The following is an 18,411-nucleotide window of genomic DNA, read 5'->3' as shown; positions in this document are numbered from 1 at the left end:
ACAAATTCTTCCAAAACCCAGAGGCATCCCATTCTGAGACACTGATAACACCTCTCTCTGTGGGTGCTACATTCCTCCCCCTGCCCCACCTTTGCTTGGAATAAATAGGAACCACTAGGCTAGATTATCCTGCTCTCAGCCCTCCAGGAGACTTTAACCCAAAACTCTAGGACTAAAGGACATGCAGGCTGATGCTGAAAATCAATCTGGGGCTCCCGGTGAGCTTCTTCTCATGGACCACCTGCCCATCTCTTGTGGTCTGGGTAATTAGTAGCTTTGGGTCCCAGGGATGAGCTGTACCCTCCCGTCTCCCTCCAGGGTCTTGTTCCCGTTCGGCAGGCTTGTCTCCCTGGGGGCCACTGGGCAGATACTACCTACCCTAGGAAAGGTGGGAACGCTGCCAAGAGGCCCCGCCCCCCGGCCGGCTGAGCCAATCACCTTGAGGACAGGTGGTCAGCACTGGGCGGTCCGGCGGAATCATGGGCCTTAAACCGACAGCCTTGGACCCACTTCGCGACCCAGTGGACCCCCAGCCCTGTACTTGGGACTGTGCCTACACAGCTACACCTGCCACAGGTGAGGCCCAGGGTTGGGCTTGAGTGGAGGGCCAATCTGGCAACGAGGTTGGCCACCAGCCTTAGGATTTGGGGTTCGGGGCTTCCAGGAGGTACTGTCCCTGGCCTGGCCCCACCAGACGCTGAAGCCAGATCTCTGCACACCAGGTTGTAGAGCCCGCTGAGTCATGGCGCCTTGTCCACATGCCTTAAAACTGGTGGGCAGGTTCCAAGGCGGGGAGTGGAGCATCAGGCCCCTCGCACATCCCACATCCTCCACAGCCCTGTGTAAACATTTGATAAATGCAATCTTTTTACCCTACCACAGGGCTCTAACACCTTAGAAGAAAGGAGGATGCCCTTTTAAATGGATTGTTCTAATCAGAATCTCATTTCTTTTCCCTTCCTAGGTTTTTGAAACATGCATCCTTCTCTCTTCCTGGCTGCCCTTTGCTTGGGAATAGCGTCAGCTGCTCCACAAGTCAATCAGAGTTTAGATGAACAATGGTCCCAGTGGAAGGCAACACACGGGAAGCTATATGGCATGGTTGGTAACATGTAACCTGTCCAGAGGGACCCCTGCAGAGAACAGTCTGTGCTGTGGGAGTTCATAGCAAGGAGTAGCTTCTTGAGGCCGCTCTTACCAAGGCAGTAAGCAGGGCTCCTTGACTGTACACAACGTGGGCATATGTCCTGCTGTGTGGTTGCTGGAGAACAGCTCGCAGAAGCATCAGGCCATCCCTGGCTGTGGTTTCTCCTCCTTTCTGTGAGCACATCCACTTGGTGCAGGTGAGTTGGTTTTAAATAGAAATAAAGACGTGTGATTGTATCTTCCCTCTAGAATGAAGAAGGATGGAGGAGAGCAGTGTGGGGGGAAAATATGAAGATGATTGAACAGCACAATCGGGAATACAATCAAAAGGAACACAGCTTCACGATGGCAATGAATGGCTTTGGTGACATGGTGAGTGTGGCACGGATTGCTGAACATTTTGTTTTTCTGAGTACTTTGCCAAAGTAATCTCAAACTTGTCAACATCCTACTTTCTTTTCCTTGAAGACCAATGAAGAATTCAGGCAGGTGATGAATGGTCTTCAAATCCAGAAGCACAAGAAGGGGAAAGTGTTCCAACCACCTCTCTTTGCTGAGATCCCCTCATCGGTGAACTGGAGAAAGAAAGGCTACGTAACTCCCATGAAGAATCAGGTGGGACAATATTCAGCAGGTTCCTCTCAAGAGTACAGGCAAAAGGGATCAGTGCCCTTGCTGTGGTAGACTGAGAAATAATGTGCCATTTGCTATGTTTTAGAAGACTTTGAGATGTGTGCTCTGTTGTCAAGTCCTGCTATTTGTTTTGTAGGCTGAGAACTTGTTACTTGGGTTTCAGGGTCAGTGTGCTTCTGGCTGGGCTTTTAGTGCAACTGGTGCCATCGAAGGACAGATGTTTGGGAAAACTCACAAACTTGTTTCACTGAGTGAGCAGAACCTGCTGGACTGTGCTTGGTCTGAAGGCAATGGGGGCTGCAGTGGGGGTAACATGGATAATGCCTTCCAGTATGTTAAGGACAATGGCGGCCTGGACTCAGAGGAATCCTATCCATACCATGCACAGGTAAATGGAGCTCCTTATCTTGTTATAAACTTGAACACATTCAGGGAAAAAGAGATGCCATATTTAATTTTTACAATTTAGACTGTAGCCTTTATATCTGCAACTGTCTTGATCTCATGTTTCCCAGGATGTAGGTGGTAGTAATAAAGTCTCTACCCCTTTACCTTTGAAAGCTCCAATCTTGCAAATACAATCCAGAAAATTCTGCTGCCGACATAACTGGGTTCTTGACAATCCCTAAGACGGAGTACAAACTTATGAGGTCAGTAGCAATTGTGGGTCCCGTCTCTGCTGCTATAGATGCAAGCCTGGATACCTTCCGGTTCTATGACCAAGGTAAGGATTTGTCTGTGTAGAAATTTAGGCAGAGAAATGCAAAGACCATCATCACATACAGCAAGACTGACTCTTTGGCACGTCGAATTTCACATAGAATTTTGGGGGGTGCGGATTTAACACAATTGTTTATTGTATACATGAAATATTTGTGCCTAATGTTTCTATCTGTAATGACTGGAGACACAACCTCATGATGTTAATCACTTCATAAATATGTGTAAAAGGCTACATAATTTACTACCTGATTTTGGAGTTACTAGAACTTTCAAGTAATTCAAATGATTCTACTACTGAAATTAAAACTTAGTTCAAGTAATTCTGTGTTCTCTGCTGTTTCCTTAGGCTGACATCCTAAAAGTAGATTTCTGTGAGTGGCCTTTTATGCCTCGTGACTAGTTATTTACAAAACAGATTGTGCCACTTCATATTCAGCTGGTATTAGACGAGGCCCTAAGTCTCTCGCCTGGCTCAAAAAAGATCTGGCTTTCATTTTTTAATTTTTTTTCAAAGTTTATCTATTTATTTTGAGAGAGAGAGAGAGAGAGAGAGTGCATGCTCACATGAATGGGGGTGGGGGGACGCAGAGGGAGAGAGAGAATCCCAAGCAGGCTCCACACTGTCAGTGCAGAGCCTGATCTCACAAGCTGTAAGATCATGACCTGAGTCAAAACCAAGAGTCAGATGTTTAACCCACTGAGCCACCCAGGTGCCCCTCCCCGCAAAAGTCCTGGCTTTTAAATCATATCTGGAATTACGTCATTTCACTGCATTTTGAAATGCCTCCCTTACAGCGGTGGATAGGCTGAGTTACTATCACACATCATGTGGGAATCCTCACCCCAGCACTGAATTTTACTTTCCAGGCATTTATTATGATTCAAACTGCAGCCATGAAATCCTACACCACGGCGTTCTGATAGTTGGCTATGGCTTTGAGGGAGCAGAGTTGGATAACAAAAAGTATTGGATTGTCAAGAACAGGTATAAAAGCCAAAAATACTTACCCTTAAAACTGAAAAGGGAATCCTTTTTGGAATCAGGGTTTGGGTACAGGTCCTCAAACCCCTGAGCACACTTGTAAAATCTCAGGAACCCAGAACCCCACTTAAGGGAAAACACAGACATATTCATGTAATGATAACAACAGTAAGATACTGTCTCAAGCTTGCTAGGGTCTTGATATAGTTTTGGTACCACTGGTTTCTAAACTGGGAATTTTATGAATTCTGAAATACATCTGGCCCCAAGAGTTTCTTCTTTCTGTGTCTCCATTTGCAGTCTGTTAAAGGCCTGGGGATAGAATTCTGTGCAGGGTTAGAACTCAACGATGAACAAGAATGGCCTCTCCTATTCTTCCTGAATCTGCTGTAGCCTCTGGTGCACTGCTCAGTATCAGGTGCTGTCGTTCATAAAGATAAATGTGCTTGATTGTGTGAGTAAAATAGCAAATGCTGTCTTCTTTCAGCTGGGGAGAAGCCTGGGGCATAGATGGCTATATACTGATGGCCAAAGACCGGGACAACCACTGTGGTATCGCCTCCTTGGCCAGCTTTCCTACCGTGTGAGATGATGCAATAAAGAAGGCCTTGACGGGGGACAGCGTATGCAGAAGAGGATTTTATCTTAACACTGACCAGAACTTCCTGTGTGGGATAAAACACTTGAAGGGCTGAAGATCCAAGTTATGAATTGATCCTGTGACACTTTATACTGGGAATGTTCCCGACTCTCTCATTATTGTTGTAAACAGCCTTGTAGGAATTTGTCTAATGGCATGTAACATTTCATGTTTTAAAATGAAGTGTGTAATTTTACTCTTTAAAATAAAAACATTTCAAGGTCTTCAAGTTTTTAATACACTCAATTTTTATAGAGCCAAAAATGTCACTGGGCTCTAGGGATATAACTGAATGTGCCAGTGGCCCACTAGGAGAATGCTGGATGGTGTCTGGTTCTTGTAGTTGTCAATAGGCACATGTCATGGCAGCTGCCCTTTGGCTGTGTCTGTCCCAACGCTTGAATAGAGCAAAATATGAACAATGATCTGTAAGGACAAAGGTACATTTCTTTCAATGAGGAAAAACTTGACATGTTAGAAAAGTGAACATACATACATTGAATTTCCAAGTTAGAATAGTGCCTTAAAGATCATGGTCATTTGACCCCAAATGGTTACAACCCACCCAAGTACAGGACAGATGTCACGGTCAGTTTCAGGTGCATCTTCCCCAAATGCCAGAGAAGATCATGTAACCTTTTTGCGGGTGAGGAAGAACTGGACGCAGTGGGTTGTAGGAATGTGTATCTTGGGTCCACAAGGGTTAAGGGTAAACCCCAGACATGAGGCCAGCTTCAAAAATAGAACTGGGCCTCAGAGGTGGCAGACAGGTGAGGACATCCAAAGTGATCATCTGAGGCCTCATTTACACACAGCCACTTAAGCCCAGAATTGATTAAAAGAAGACATTCTGCCTACTGTTCGCAGGCTAAAGAAGCACATAGTTCCATTTTCTCTCTGCAGGTTGACTCATGTTCCCGCTCAGAAAGCATGAGGAGAAGATGTAAGTTGTAGTTAATAGACCCCGTAACCGGTCATGAGCACATGAGGTGGAAGACAGCAGGTCTCAGCCCACAAGACCTCCAGCACCTTGAGACAAGTCCCTTTGGACTGGGCCACTTGTCATGCCAGAAGGACCCTCCATGAGACTTCCCTCCTAGACGCTTACATTTCCAACTGTTTAACCTAAAATGACAAATGTGGTGTGTGCAGGGACATTCTGTGGGCTTCCTGACAGTGCTGTCAGGGGCAGTCACAGGAGAGGTGGGGACTCCCCAGCGGAATCCCTTCTGCCAGGGGGAAACTGTATTGGAACAACCAGAACTGATGCAGCACCTGCTGGGTCTCAGCCATCACCTGGTGGAAGGGACATCCCCAACCGCCAGGAGGAGCAGGTGCTGGGAGGGGGAGGAGGTAGCTCAGAACAGCAGGAGGAAGAGGTGTCCGATGAGAACCCAGAGGAGCCAGTCAGGGGGACAGGAGAAAAGAGGGGTGTCTGAGCAGAGGCTCGGACTCAAAACCCCGGAAAAAAGAGACAGTGTATCTAGAGAACATGGAAAGAGAATGAGGTGAGGGTGTGGGGAGATGAGGCTGGGTCCACACGAGGGTTTTAGGACAGGGGAGAACGACTGGGGAAGCAATGGAGAGACTGGTTATCTGTTAATGTAAACACACTCTCGGAATCCTCGCAGCTCTGTGATTTTGTCAAAAATCGTCTCTCCAGTTTCCCACCTGGGCTCAGGGGCATGGTTCTTCCTGGAAGTCTCTCCAAGAGCTGGAACCCCCTGTTGCTTGGGATGGTCTGGTGTCCACGCAGGCCCACTGGTGGGATGTCCTAGATGCAGGTGTTGGCGGGGCGTTCTGCCTGGGCTGGTGACCAGAGCGCTTGCCCAGCCCTCCCCATTGCTTGGGCTCTCACAGTTTGAAGGCGTCTCTGAGTTCAGGTCCCAACAACAGTTGTGCCAGGACGCTCACAAGGAGCTCCTGACTCCTATGGCCTGACCTTGCTCCCTGGTAAGACTCTGCTCCTGCAGGTATTTGGAGCCTGTCACCAGGGATGGCCCAGGGACCCGGAGACGGGCTGAGACCCTACCTCATGATGGGGAGAGCCAAGGCCACTGAGCAGAGGGGCGTGTGGGATGAAGACAAGGCTGGGGCCATCTTTGGAACATGCAGTCTGCCACAGTCGGTCTCTGAACATCCCCTAGAAAGGACTCCTTGTGACTGTCATCTTGCTTCACCACGACAGGCTCGCTCAGCCTGTTGTTCACACTGTCCTGGGAGTTCAGACCAAGACTCTGAGAACATGTGCAGGTGCCCATGTGAGGGAAACCAGGAAGAGCTGGCTGATGTGTGAACTTCAGATATTAGAAGCTTGTGTACTTTTCAAAGTTATGTATATTTTTTAAACTTGTGAAAAGTTCCGAAGTGCATCTTCAGAGTTTTCAGAATGGTTGTGTTTTCTAAGTTTGTCTCCCTTTAGACTGAGCAGCTTTTCACCAGCACTGCCTTCAAGGTCATTTGAACCAGTGAGCTGGAGTCAGTGGAGGGCAACACTGGGCGGGGCACAGACATGCCCTCCCTCAGCTGCCCAGGAGCAAGCCAGTCTTGGGTCAGAGAGGCTTCTAGAAGTTCTCTGGGGCTTCAGCAGTGTGCCATGGCTACCATGCCTCTAGGGTCTTCAGAGTGCAAGGACCAGAGGGGCTCAGGCGGAGGGGATCCCCTCAATCCTGCACACTGGACAGAAGTGCTGGCCAAAGTCACGGTGCCAAGATCAACAGCACACAAAACAGAAAGGGCCACAAGTCAATTATTGCACAGTGTCCCCCGGCACCTGGTGGTACAATTATAGCCAGAATTAGGTTTCTGCCTTTCCCCTGTCACAGGAGAAGAGGACACCAGTGCCCTCAAAAGATTCGGTATGTTAGTAAGCTGTGTGTTACAAACTAGGTGGAGAATGTTTTATTCCACTTGATGAGATACTCCTAATGGACGGTGTTGGTCACAGGACATGGTGACTGCAGTTCAGATGCTTCCCCTCAGGGGAGGGAGAACCAGGGACTGACTTAAAGGGAAGGGGAAAGGGCAGGCTTTGAAGGTTAAAATAGAGGGGTGGGAGGCAGATTTGCTTCTGGGGTCAAGGGCTTATCTGTAACACTACATGGCATCAGGGAGACATCCAGTGACCCCATTTCTTCCTGCCTGGTGGGCAGCTCTGGGATGAGTGACTGTGTCACAAGAGAACATCTTCAGCCTCTGCCCTGACTGGGTCACAATTCAGGGGAATTACTGGCAGGCTCCCCCAGCCCTTTCCCTCCCCTGCAGGGCTTTGTGTCTGAACCTATTGGAATTTGCGGATGAGAAGTTAGAATAAGGACAGCGTCAAGTTCTACAGAGCACTGGGCAGGGGGAGGAATTCACGGGTGACAAGTACCTGCACAGATTATGTTAAATGTGAATGGAATGGCCTCCCTGTGACATACCAAAGACATCAAAGGGAATATCTATAGTGGAATATAATGTGTTGCAGTGTATAAATGCTGGGGCCCAGGGCATGAGGGTTGTAGTGAAATTGGCAGGTATGGGGGCCTGTGCACAGTCACTATGAAGTGCCTGCAGACACCCGTGCATCCTGGAGTGCTGGGATGGCACGCGGACACTGTAGCAGCTTGTCGACCTGATTTTCGCAAGTGAGGGTAGGAGCTTGTGAAGGGTTATATATATATATATATATATATATTTTTTTTTTACCAATTTATTAAGAATTTGCATTCTTGGAAATCTCAACTATTGAGATAACACACTCTCCAAAACAGGCTGGGTCATATGTGGCATGCAGTTAAGCCTAAGGTCATGTAATCATAAGCAAGTTTTTCTCTTAAATAAATGCTCAGCACTCAGAGCTCAGGTGGACCCAGGGAGTTGTTACCATCCAGGACATGTGTAAACGTGTGTGGACACCTAGCACCCACATCCACGAGCACCCCCAACATCAAGAACTGAAAACGTAACGGCCATTCCCACCGTGCCCACTAGGAGGCAGTGTTGCCATGTGGAGAAGGAAGGTCAGGGTCACACAGAGAAAATGGGGAAGGAGTGGAGTCTGACAGGTGAGCCTGCTGGGTGGTCAGTGGAAGAAGCCACCGTGGCTCAGCGGGAAGAGGCCAGCAGGACATCCCCCCTCCCGGGGTGAGAGCTGGAAGCAGAGTCTGCCAGGCCTGAGATCACAGGAGACTAAAAGCAGGCAGTTCCCTCTGAGAGGCTCCTGCAGGTCCCCCTGAGTCCTGTCATTTCTACACACCCCTTTATTGAGCACCTCCCTGCCAGGTGCTGGGGACACGACTTTCTCCTCAAGTTGGCTCCCAGTTGAGGGGGAAGATCATCCCACCACACCCTACAGTCTAGCGGGGTCATGATGGAGAACCCCACCTGGGCTGGAGCCTCCTGGGGAGGAACGTTCCGGAAGAGAACCCAGTAAAAGCGGTCCCCCGGATGTATGGAAGTTAACAGGTTAAAGCGGAGGGACCATCCTGGGTCGGGGAAAGACCCTGAGCCTGCACCCCACACTCCAACAGGCCCCTGTTCTGGGGCCAGGATCAGGCTGGGGGTGGGAAAGCAGGCTGGCTGTGAGGGTGGATGGAGCCAGGGCGGCGAGAGCCGGCCTGACTGTGCAGGTGTCCAGGTGGGCGCTCTGGGTGCACAGAACACCTGCCCACACTGTCGTATCAAAGTGCTCTTGTTGTCTTTGGTGTCAGTGTTCACGTGTCTCTGTGTTCCCAGGACACGAATCTGGGTCGGGTCTACACCTTCCTGTTCCCTGCACTTTGCTCAGCCCCTGGGGTTCTCCATAAATGTGTGCTGATGAGTGAATGAATTATCCTGCTTCTCTCTGCAGGGCTGAGAGAGGACAGTGGGAAAGTTACGGGGTCCCCGGCCCCACCACAGCATCGTGTTTGTACCTCCTGATGCCGCTTCTCAGCATCTGGCACCATCATGGTGTCGTGAGGGAATGGGACCCCTCTACACAGAGGAACAGGGGTCCCTGGCCACTCTTGACGGCTGACCCTGGTTCCCCTTTAAATTGACGGCTTCACAGGAATTACTCCACCCCATTTCTTGTGCACAAAAATGCCATGCACACGGGCACCTCCCTGGTGACAGAGAGCTCAGCGGTGGTTGCCAGGGCCCGGGCAGGGAAAGGCGGTCACTGGTTATAGCTACTGAGCTTCCTTAGGGTGTGGAGATGCTCTGGAACCCAGAACAGTGCTGGTTATACACATTGTACATGTAGTAAAGCCACAGAGTTTCAGTCCCTCTGAAATGGCTAAAATGGTCAGTTATCTGTTGTGTGCACTTTACATGAATTATTTTTAGATGCAACAGGACAGAATCAGACATGGGTGGCATCACTGACCAGGGTACCACTTCCAGGTGTAAAATAAGTAAGTCCCAGGATGTATTGTACAGGATGGGACCACAGTTCATAACACTCTATTGCATATTTGAAAGTCCCTAAGGGAGTAGCTCTTAAAAGTTCTTATCGCAAAAAGCACAGACCAGGCAGGAGTTCTGAACCTGGGGCAAAATTTAAAATCGGCTCAGGGCCTTGCCTTTTTCTGTAACACAGCTTTGGTCACCTATGTTCAGGATACACACTGAGGACCCTTCCTCCAGTAGCTGAGATCCTCCCAGAACCTCCAGGGTGGAATCAAAAGCAGCTGTTGGCCCCCTCGGGGTCTGGAAAAACCACCCTGGTGAGATCCTCAAGTGTGGGCTGCTGAGAAACTTCAGAAGACACGGACCCAGACTCTCCTCCACCAGCTCCGCAAGGTTCCTGCCCTCACCCCGGCCCTGCAAGCCAGCACATAGTCGCCTACTCCCCAGCTCCTGTCTCTCCACTCCGTGCTTGCTTTGTGCTCTCTCCTGTCACAGTCTAGGAGGAGTGCTGGCTTTGTGTTGGTTGCTTGGTTTATGTCTTCTGGTGCCTTGGTGGCCTTAGCTATGGTCAGCCTGGCTGTGGGCCCTGTGTCCACCCCCTTCCTGGCCTGCACTTGCAGGTGTCCCAGCAGTAGTAAGGACAGGCCTCACCAAAATCATGGTCAAAGATCCAAAAGTCCAAACCACAAATGTCAAATTGCAGATGGTGTTGTGTTCTACTTGAGGGGCTGTGAAGGGATCAGCCCTTGAAGACACAGTGAGCTTGGTCGAGCACAGCTTTCAGATTGCACAGATCAATATTGGCCCCAGGATGAGTCCTTCCCCTTAGACTTTTTTTTTAGAATGCTGGGCATACCCAGTGACTCGAGACAGAGAGAGAGAGACAAAGAAATCTATTTAGATCTGTTACCTGGAAATTTCATAGGTCCTCATGGGTAATGAAGATTATGCTCCAGGAGCCCTGGAGTTACCCTGAACCAGTCGCACAACAAGTGATGCATGGTTCTTGGGGAGAGAGAAATGTTATTTGCTACTCACCCCTCACCCCTCAGAAGTCGTGTCTCCATTCATCTTCCTTCTCACCGATTTTCCCTAACTTGAAGTATCTGCAAGTAGATTCTTGATAAAATGCGGCTCAGGGTGGTGGGATTATCCACAAGTGTCACTGTGTGTGGCAGCATCCTTCAGCCACTGCTTAGGGAGACTTGGGACTTGGGGCCTGGTGACAGAAGGTTCTGTCAGGAGGATGTGCCCTTTGGACCCAGGAGCCACCCCAGCTGCAAACAGCACAGCGATGCAGCGGGTCTCCCGGGGAGGCTGCTGACCTGGTCCAGGTGCCACACACATGTCATCTCACTGGATTCTCCCGACTTGGTGAGCTTGTGTGATAAACCCCCTTCAGGGAGAAGTAACCCGGGGCTCAGAGACATAAGGTGCCTGTGACGAAGGCAGAGGCTGAAACCCAGGGTCTGGCAGTGCTGTGCACATGGGTGAGGGAGGGAGGAGGAAAACTGGATTTGCTGCCACCATTCACACTTGAAGAGATGTCACTGGACAAGTTGGGTATTTGGGCCTCCTGCAGAGGGCTGCTGCCCTCTGTCCCCAGAGAGGAGCACAAGGGAGGGTCTTCTGCCCAGCTTGCAAAGGGGCTTCTCCATCAGGCCACTAGGGGCCAGCAGTTAGCAAAAATTAATGTTTTCCCTCTGAATTTTAATGTCTCCACATGAAATGATTATTGTTGTAATACTGTGTACAAGCTTGTCCCAATCTTTTGTTCTCCCGACAAAAAATTCCTGCAGGAGGTGCCGGAATGCCTTTCATTTGGCAAATCTGGTCTGCTCCTAGGAAGCCGGAGGCCATGGTGCCACTGAGACAGTCCATCCCTGACGGTGCTTGTCCAGGACACAGGTTTGATGCCACGGGGAGTGGACAGACCCCTTCTCGGGAAACCCGAGAGCCTTCGCCACTTGGACTAAGAGTCTGCAGAGAAGCACACTGCGACGGGGACCACGTTGCCACTGAGGGTTGCGTCATTTCTTCTTTACATTTCTATTGGCCAAGTGTCCTACTTGTATAATCAGAGAGACCTATTCACTTAAGAGTAACTGTTCCTGCTTTTCTCCTTCCTGCCTTGAATTTTCCCATTGGGCTTGTCCTCAGTCTGAAATCTTTGCTCTTACGCAAGGGCTCACTTTGTGTTTGGCTCACCGACTGTGAAAGTCAGGCAGTCTGGGGGAAATGGTCAATTCTTCAGGACTTTGCAATGTGTGTTACTATTCCCTGCAAACTTAAGGTGTCAACTACAGCTGTATCTCAGCTCCCCGGGTCCCTCCCCCAGTGCACTTATGGGGAACCTCCTCTCACCACCCAAGTCCCAGCCCTGAGGCAGACAGACTAGCTCTGCCCTCAAGACAATGGAGGAGAGACAGGCAGGCGCGCTAGTAATGGGGCCGTGGGTCCATGGGCACCACTCCTGGGGCCCCCAGGCTCTAGGTACAGACGCAAGGGACCCAAATCGTGTTTCCAGCTAACCTCACAGGTCTCACCATAAATGTTCATGTGATATTTCAAAATTGATCCATTATTTCCATTTACTAACAGACGTGGACTTGAAAAGTGGATCGTTAATATCCTTCCCATAACGGAAAAGCACTACTGCTGCCATTGATAGAAATATTGAGTGAACCGCCAACCACGGGGCTGACATCTGGTACGTGCAGTTGCTCAGTCCTGCTTTCTCAACAGGGGAGATTAGCCGGGATGGACTTCAGGCCACAAACCGAGACCTGCCCCTAGAGTGACCGAAAGCCCTGGAGGGGATTCCATAAAGGAAGACCTTTCTCACTGGGAGGCTCGCTGAGCCTCTAGTGTGCAGATCATGGGGCAGTGACCTTAGAACAATTCCCCTCTGCAACAAGAATCTACACAAGTCAGGTGGAGGACAGTGGGGCGTGGGGAACAAGTTCCCAGCCAGGACGCAGAACCCACACCTGAGCACACATGGCTGAAAAATGTTTTCCTGTGCTCTTAAGATCTCTGGAATAACGTGAGATTAAACTGACATAAGGCAAATTCATCAGAGGAAGCACCCAAGTTGAATTAAATTTTTATATTCAATGTGGGCCTTCACAATCAAATTAAATACCCCAAGGAGTGACCACAACTGGAAACTTCTATACCTTTAGAGAAAGTCTTGATAAATTTGTAAAGAAATGACAAGAAAAAGCGCAGTAAGTTGTGGGGAGTGATAATGAGATACTTTGGGGGGCAGGGGACGAAACTAGTGGAAGAACAGGATTATTTAGGAATTGTTTGCATAGATGCGTTCGGTGTTGACTCCCAGCCTCCGTTGGTCAGGATGCTCTCTTGCTGGATCCTTTCTCAGGGGAGAACACCTTTCTCAGGGAAATTTTATGACCTGCTTCTGGAAAGCGGATGTTAGAGAGTCCTTCCTGCACCTGCTGCTTTTCAAGTGCCTGCAGCTCAAACAACCAGTATGCCACAGTCGCTTACTTTGGGGAAGCGTGTCCCAAACACCTGAAGCCTCACCGAATAGTAGAATGTCTTAGGAACAAAACTGAGGTTTCTGCGGAAGAAGGAATGCTGCATCTAGACTGTGACACAGTGTGTGTGTGTGTGTGTGTGTGTGTGTGTGTGTGTGTTTACATGGGGTGGAGGGGTTAAACTCTGTTCTGTTTCTCTGGGGAACTCACTGATACATGGACTCATCTTAGACCCACAGACCATCTCCTACTTACCTGTATATCTTTTTCATGCCTCTTTCCATTCTTTGCAAAAAAGAAAGAAGAAGAAAAGGAAGAAAGAAAGAAAGAAAGAAAGAAAGAAAGAAAGAAAAGAGAGAAAGAAAGAGAAAAAGAAGGTGGTTAGATTTCATTACATGGTTGTGAATAGAGAGTAAAGATGATGTCGTCAACAGGTTAGGCGGAAAGAAAAGGCCTTAGCATGGAGCCAATGTATTTATTTCTTCCTCAATTTCTCTATTGTGATGTGAAGAATGCCTTTGTATAAAACCAGGTAAGGGATTTATTTCCAAGCTCATAAAAGCTGGAGCGGGTTTCTAAGTAATTCCCAACTTTCTCAAACCACTGAAGAGCTTTCCACAGTCAACCATCTCCCTACTGCTGGACACTTGGATCCTTCCCATCTTTTTGCTCTTACAGACAATATGTAACTTTAGAAAGGCTCATCTAGGTTTTCCTGTTGACCCGCAGGTCAGAGGGCCTGCTTATCTAAACTTCTCAACGTCCACAGAGCTGCCACGTTGCCGTCCCGTGGCCGTCCTGTGATCTGTCTCTCCAGCAGGCAGAAGAGGGCCGTGTCCCAGCACCTGAGGACATCTGAAAGGATCAGTCGCGGCTGTTTATTGTGGATCTGCTGAGAACAGATGGGCCATGTTCTTCTCATTTCCTGATCTCAGGGAGGCTCATGGCTTCATCTACTGTTTGTATTTTCTCTTCACAAACTGTAGTCTTATATCCTTAGTTTATCTCTCTGAAGTGATTTATCTTTTCCTCCTTAATAGGTATGTTTTTTGATGTGCGCTTTGTGTTACATGTTACAAACATTTTTCTCCTGTGCTGTGGAGTGTCTTTTAACTTTGTTCGTGGGGTGTAATCCCCATTTTGATGTAATCACATCTATCTTTTCTTTACACTTTGTGCTTAGTGTCTTTGGTCCCGTGTAAGGTCATAAATACATTTTCTTTTATGTTTTTAATACTTTCATACTTTTGTTTTTTTATGTTGAATTCTGGAATCCATCAGTAATACGTTTTGTGGATCTGCTTCTAATTTTTCCTGGATGACTAGCTATTTATTGACCGTTCTCTTCCCACTGATTTGAAATAGCATGTTTCTTTTTATTTTTAAAAAGCATCTATTAAAATAATCATATGGTTTTTCTCCTTTTGATGTGTTAATCGCTCAGCCTTCCAGTTGCTGAAGCTTATTTTCCCAGAGTCCAATGCAACCCGGTGAATGCTCCCACCTTCCCCAAGTAGGGCCAGAGCTCTACAGAGTACTTTAGGGGATGCTAGAAAATGGAAAGCACACCTGGATTCCCCCTGAGACAGGCCCAGGCACGTAACCTTCCAGTGGAAAGGCAATCAGGAAAGAATGAGAAACAGAAGAAAGGGGTTCTCAGGTCACAGGCTAGAGATCCCAATAGTTCCTCTGTCCCCTGCCTATGGAATGACGGTCACCCGGGTGCCATTCCACCAGTGGCTTTGAATCTTTGATATGTAGCCTCTGAGAATGAAATGAGGGGAGTCCCAAGCTCCTCCCAGCTCCCTGTCCTCAGATTTGACATTCAGGGACACAGATCACTAAATCACCACTAAATATATTTCAGTGTGCCTTCAATACACACTTTTTTCATATCTTATAATGGCATCAACTAAATGGAAGTTTAACATTATTTTCTTTGTTGAATAAGCATGAGCTTTTTCTTTTGGACCCTTAGCTGGACCACTGCAACTGCTCTATTGTTTTAGTCAAACCAGTTAAGGACCATTGACAGGGAGTTGACCCCAGACCATGGTCAACAAGTTTTTCTTCTGTAAAGAACAAGCAATTATCACCAAGAAAACATCAGAATAGAAGTCATCAGCTTGGGAAACGAAAGCAGATTGGGAAGATTACAGTGTACTAGCAGTATGGACAGGCCAATCAGACCAAACCCCAAGGCTTTAAGTGGGTGGCCTCGGAGCCCCCACCCACCATCAGAGAGCCCTGGGGCTACATCTGCTGAGGGCATCTGCACAGCTGCATGATTAGGTGAGCATCCCCAGTGGGGCTAGACTAATCCTTGTGTAAGTATTTGGGAGGATAAATTCAATGTTTTTACTCCACCATAGTGGCTCTAACATCTAGAAGAAAGGAGGATGGATTTTTGGACAGATCAGTCTAATCAGATTCTCATTTTTTTTCACTTCCTAGGTTTTGAAACATGCATCCTTTTGCCTTCCTGACTGCTCTTTGCTTGGGAATAGTTTCAGCTACTATAGAGCTTGATCAAAGTTTAGATGAACAGTGGATCCAGTGGAAGGAGACACATGGGAAGCAATATGGCATGGTTGGTAACATCTAAACTATCCAGAGGACCCACAGAGAATGTCCGTACTGGTGGGAGTTTGTAACACAGAGTTGCATCTTGAAGCCGCTCTTACCAAGGCAGTAAGCAGGGCACCGTGACTGTGCACAGTGTGGGCATATGTCCTGCTGTGTGGTTGCTGGAGAACAGCTCCCAGAAGCATCAGGCCATCCCTGGCTGTGACTTCTCCTCCTCTCTGTGAGCACATCTACTTGGAGCAGGTCAGTTGGTTTTAAATAGAAATAAAGGTGATAAGTTATATGTTTGCCTCTAGGTTGAAGAATGCAGAAGAGCAGTGTGGGAGAAGAATATGAAAATGATTATACAGCACAATCAGGAATACTATCAAGGGAAACACCGCTTTTTGATGGCAATGAATGGCTTTGGTGACATGGTGAGCGTGGCATGGATTTGCTGAATATTTTGTTCTTTCTCTCAGTACTTTCTCCCCCAAATCTCATGTTTGTAAACATTCTACTTTCTTTTCCCTGAAGACCAATGAAGAATTCAGGCACATGATGATTGGTCTTAAAATGCAGAAGAGTGAGAATGGGGAAGTTTTTAAAGTCCCCTTCTGTGCTGGCACCTCTGTACCTGTCGAGAGAAAACAGACGTCCACTCTAAGTCCTGTGAGTAACAAAGATGACTAGTCATCAGGTCTCTCTCCAAGAGGAAAGCCAAAAAGAAAGTGGCCCCTGCTATGGAACAATATGGTGTTGCTATGTTGTTGTTTTTAATGTTCATTTATTTTTGAAAGAGAGAGAGAGACAGAGAGAAAGAGCATGAGCAGGGGAGGGGCAGAGAGAGAGGGAGACACAGAATCCAAAGTAGGCTCCAGGCTCCGAGCTGTCAGCACAGAGCCTGATGCAGGGCTTAAACCCCCAAGCCCTGAGATCATGACTTGAGCTGAAGTCAAACGTTTAACCAACTGAGCCACCCAGACACCCCACCATTGCTATGTTTTAAAAGTTTTTGTATAGATGGTCTGTTGTCACTTTTGTTAATTGTTTTGTAGATTGAGACCTTTATAATTTGTTTCCAGGGTCGGTGTGCTTCTGGCTGGGCTTTTAGTGCAGCTGGTGCCCTTGAAGTACAGATGTTCCGGAAAACTGGCAAACGTGTTTCCTTGAGTGTGCAGAACCTCCTGGACTGCTCTTGGCCTCAAGGCAATGAGGGCTGCAATGGTGGTCTAATGAGCAATGCCTTCCAGTATGTTAAGAACAACGGAGGCCTGGACACAGAGGAATCCTATCCATATGTTGCGAGAGTGAGTGGAGCTCCTCACTTGTCACCATTCCAGCTCTGCCCTTAGAGCTAAATGCTTTTGAAGAAAACAGACACCATATTTCACATTCTCATTTTCAATTGTAGACTATCTGCAGACTGTCAGGACTGTCATTAAACAGTATTTGCCTGACACAGTTCTCTGCTTAGATGGTTACCATATAGCTGTTTTTATTTCTACGTTACATGGAGATATGCATACCTTTCTATATAGGGTACAGATTTCTCCAGGGTGAAAAACTTCTTATGGACAGGTAGACCATGAGTGTTTCATTGAATCCACACCAATTAGCTTTGCTTTTTTTTTTAAGTTTATTTATTTATTAATTTTGAGAGTGAGAAAGGGAGAGAGAGAGAGAGAGAGAACATGAAAGGGGGAGAGGTACAGAAACAGAGAGAGGGAGAGAGAGAATCCCAAGCAGGCTCCATGCTCCATACAGAGCCCAACACGGGGCTGTATCCTACAACTGTGAGATCATGACCTGAGCTGAAATCAAGAGTTGGACACTTAACCGACTGAGCCACCAGCACCCTTCACACCAGTTTTTCAATTTTAAAATAATAAATACCCTTTCACTTCCTGGGTTGCTTCACAACAAACTTGACTTGGAAATCTTTCACCTGCAACCTGTCTTGAAGTCATGCTCCACAGGAAGTGGATGGCAGTAATCAAGTTTCTTTTCCTTTACCATTCAAAGGATGGACCCTGCAAATACAGGCCTGAGCATTCTGCTGCCAATATCACTGCCTTTCACACAATCCCTCAGCGGGAGAAGATCCTTATGATGGTACTACGAAAGGTGGGGCCTGTCTCTGCGACTATTGATGCAAGCCTGGATACCTTCCGGTTCTATAAACAAGGTAAGTATTCGTTGATGTAGAAATATAGGTAGAAAAATTGGAAAACCACCCTAAGAAACAGCAAGAGTGACACTTTGGTATGTAGAATTCAGTGTAGAATTTTGGGGTGTGTGGATTTAACATAGTTGTTCATTCTGTACATGTAATATTTATGCCTGCTGTTTCTGTATGCCATGACTTGACCAAAAATCCCCATGAGTTTACGTATATCACAAATATATTTAAATGGCTACATAATTCGATGGGTAGAATTTACTTCACCTTTTCCCAATTGTTAGACCTTAAAAACTTTTAAAGAATTTTGCTATTGAAGTTAACACTGGAAAGAAGCCCTTGGCTCAAGCAATTTTATGTTCTCTGCTGTTTCCCTAGGGTGACATCCTAGGGTAGATGTAGTATTTTCAAAAGAGATTGTGACTGTTAGTATTTCTCCTGGTGTTAGATAAGGGCCTAAATCCCACCCCCACCCCCAAGCTAAACAAAAGTATCTGACTTTATATCTCATCTGAATTCATATCACAACTGAATTTTGAAATGCCTCCCCTACTGTGGTTGCTAGGCTGGGTTACTATCACATGTCACGTGGGAATCTTCACCTCAGCACTGAATATTACTCCCCAGGCATTTATTATGATCCAAAGTGCAGCAGTGAAGA

General features: G+C 47.5%; 1 protein-coding gene and 1 long non-coding RNA gene across 3 annotated transcripts; both read left to right on the top strand.

Annotated features, from left to right (window-relative positions):
* The first annotated feature begins 470 nt into the window (after positions 1-470).
* LOC121014135 (procathepsin L-like) lies at positions 471-4,353 on the top strand. Of its 2 annotated transcripts, XM_040450174.1 has the most exons (8): positions 471-576; positions 965-1,101; positions 1,396-1,518; positions 1,615-1,761; positions 1,943-2,167; positions 2,341-2,503; positions 3,370-3,487; positions 3,972-4,353. In XM_040450174.1, exons 2-8 carry the CDS (start codon positions 976-978, stop codon positions 4,069-4,071), a joined length of 1,002 nt encoding a protein of 333 aa, XP_040306108.1. In that variant the 5' UTR covers positions 471-576; positions 965-975; the 3' UTR covers positions 4,072-4,353. The 2 variants fall into 2 exon arrangements, with proteins under 2 accessions (XP_040306108.1, XP_040306109.1); XM_040450175.1 differs by lacking the exon at positions 965-1,101 and having other exon boundaries at positions 488-576.
* An 11,128-nt stretch (positions 4,354-15,481) lies between these two features.
* Positions 15,482-16,225, top strand: LOC121014133 (uncharacterized). Its single transcript, XR_005783053.1, has 3 exons — positions 15,482-15,593; positions 15,886-16,005; positions 16,106-16,225. It is a non-coding gene; the product is annotated as an uncharacterized LOC121014133 (long non-coding RNA).
* Positions 16,226-18,411: the final 2,186 nt, after the last annotated feature.

Source organism: Herpailurus yagouaroundi, unplaced genomic scaffold (assembly GCF_014898765.1).
Source record: "Herpailurus yagouaroundi ecotype Mexico unplaced genomic scaffold, PumYag 201, whole genome shotgun sequence".
Taxonomy (NCBI): Eukaryota; Metazoa; Chordata; class Mammalia; order Carnivora; family Felidae; genus Herpailurus; species Herpailurus yagouaroundi.
Note: the sequence above shows the minus strand (reverse complement) of the source record. Positions and strands in the feature narration are given on the sequence as shown.

Bases quoted from the DNA above. Each gene is read 5' to 3' on its own strand.
- LOC121014135 (XM_040450174.1), top strand. From the start codon at position 976: ATGCATCCTTCTCTCTTCCTGGCTGCCCTTTGCTTGGGAATAGCGTCA. The intron at 1,102-1,395 runs GTTGGTAACATG...TCTTCCCTCTAG, and splicing joins ACGGGAAGCTATATGGCATG to AATGAAGAAGGATGGAGGAG. The intron at 3,488-3,971 runs GTATAAAAGCCA...GTCTTCTTTCAG, and splicing joins TATTGGATTGTCAAGAACAG to CTGGGGAGAAGCCTGGGGCA.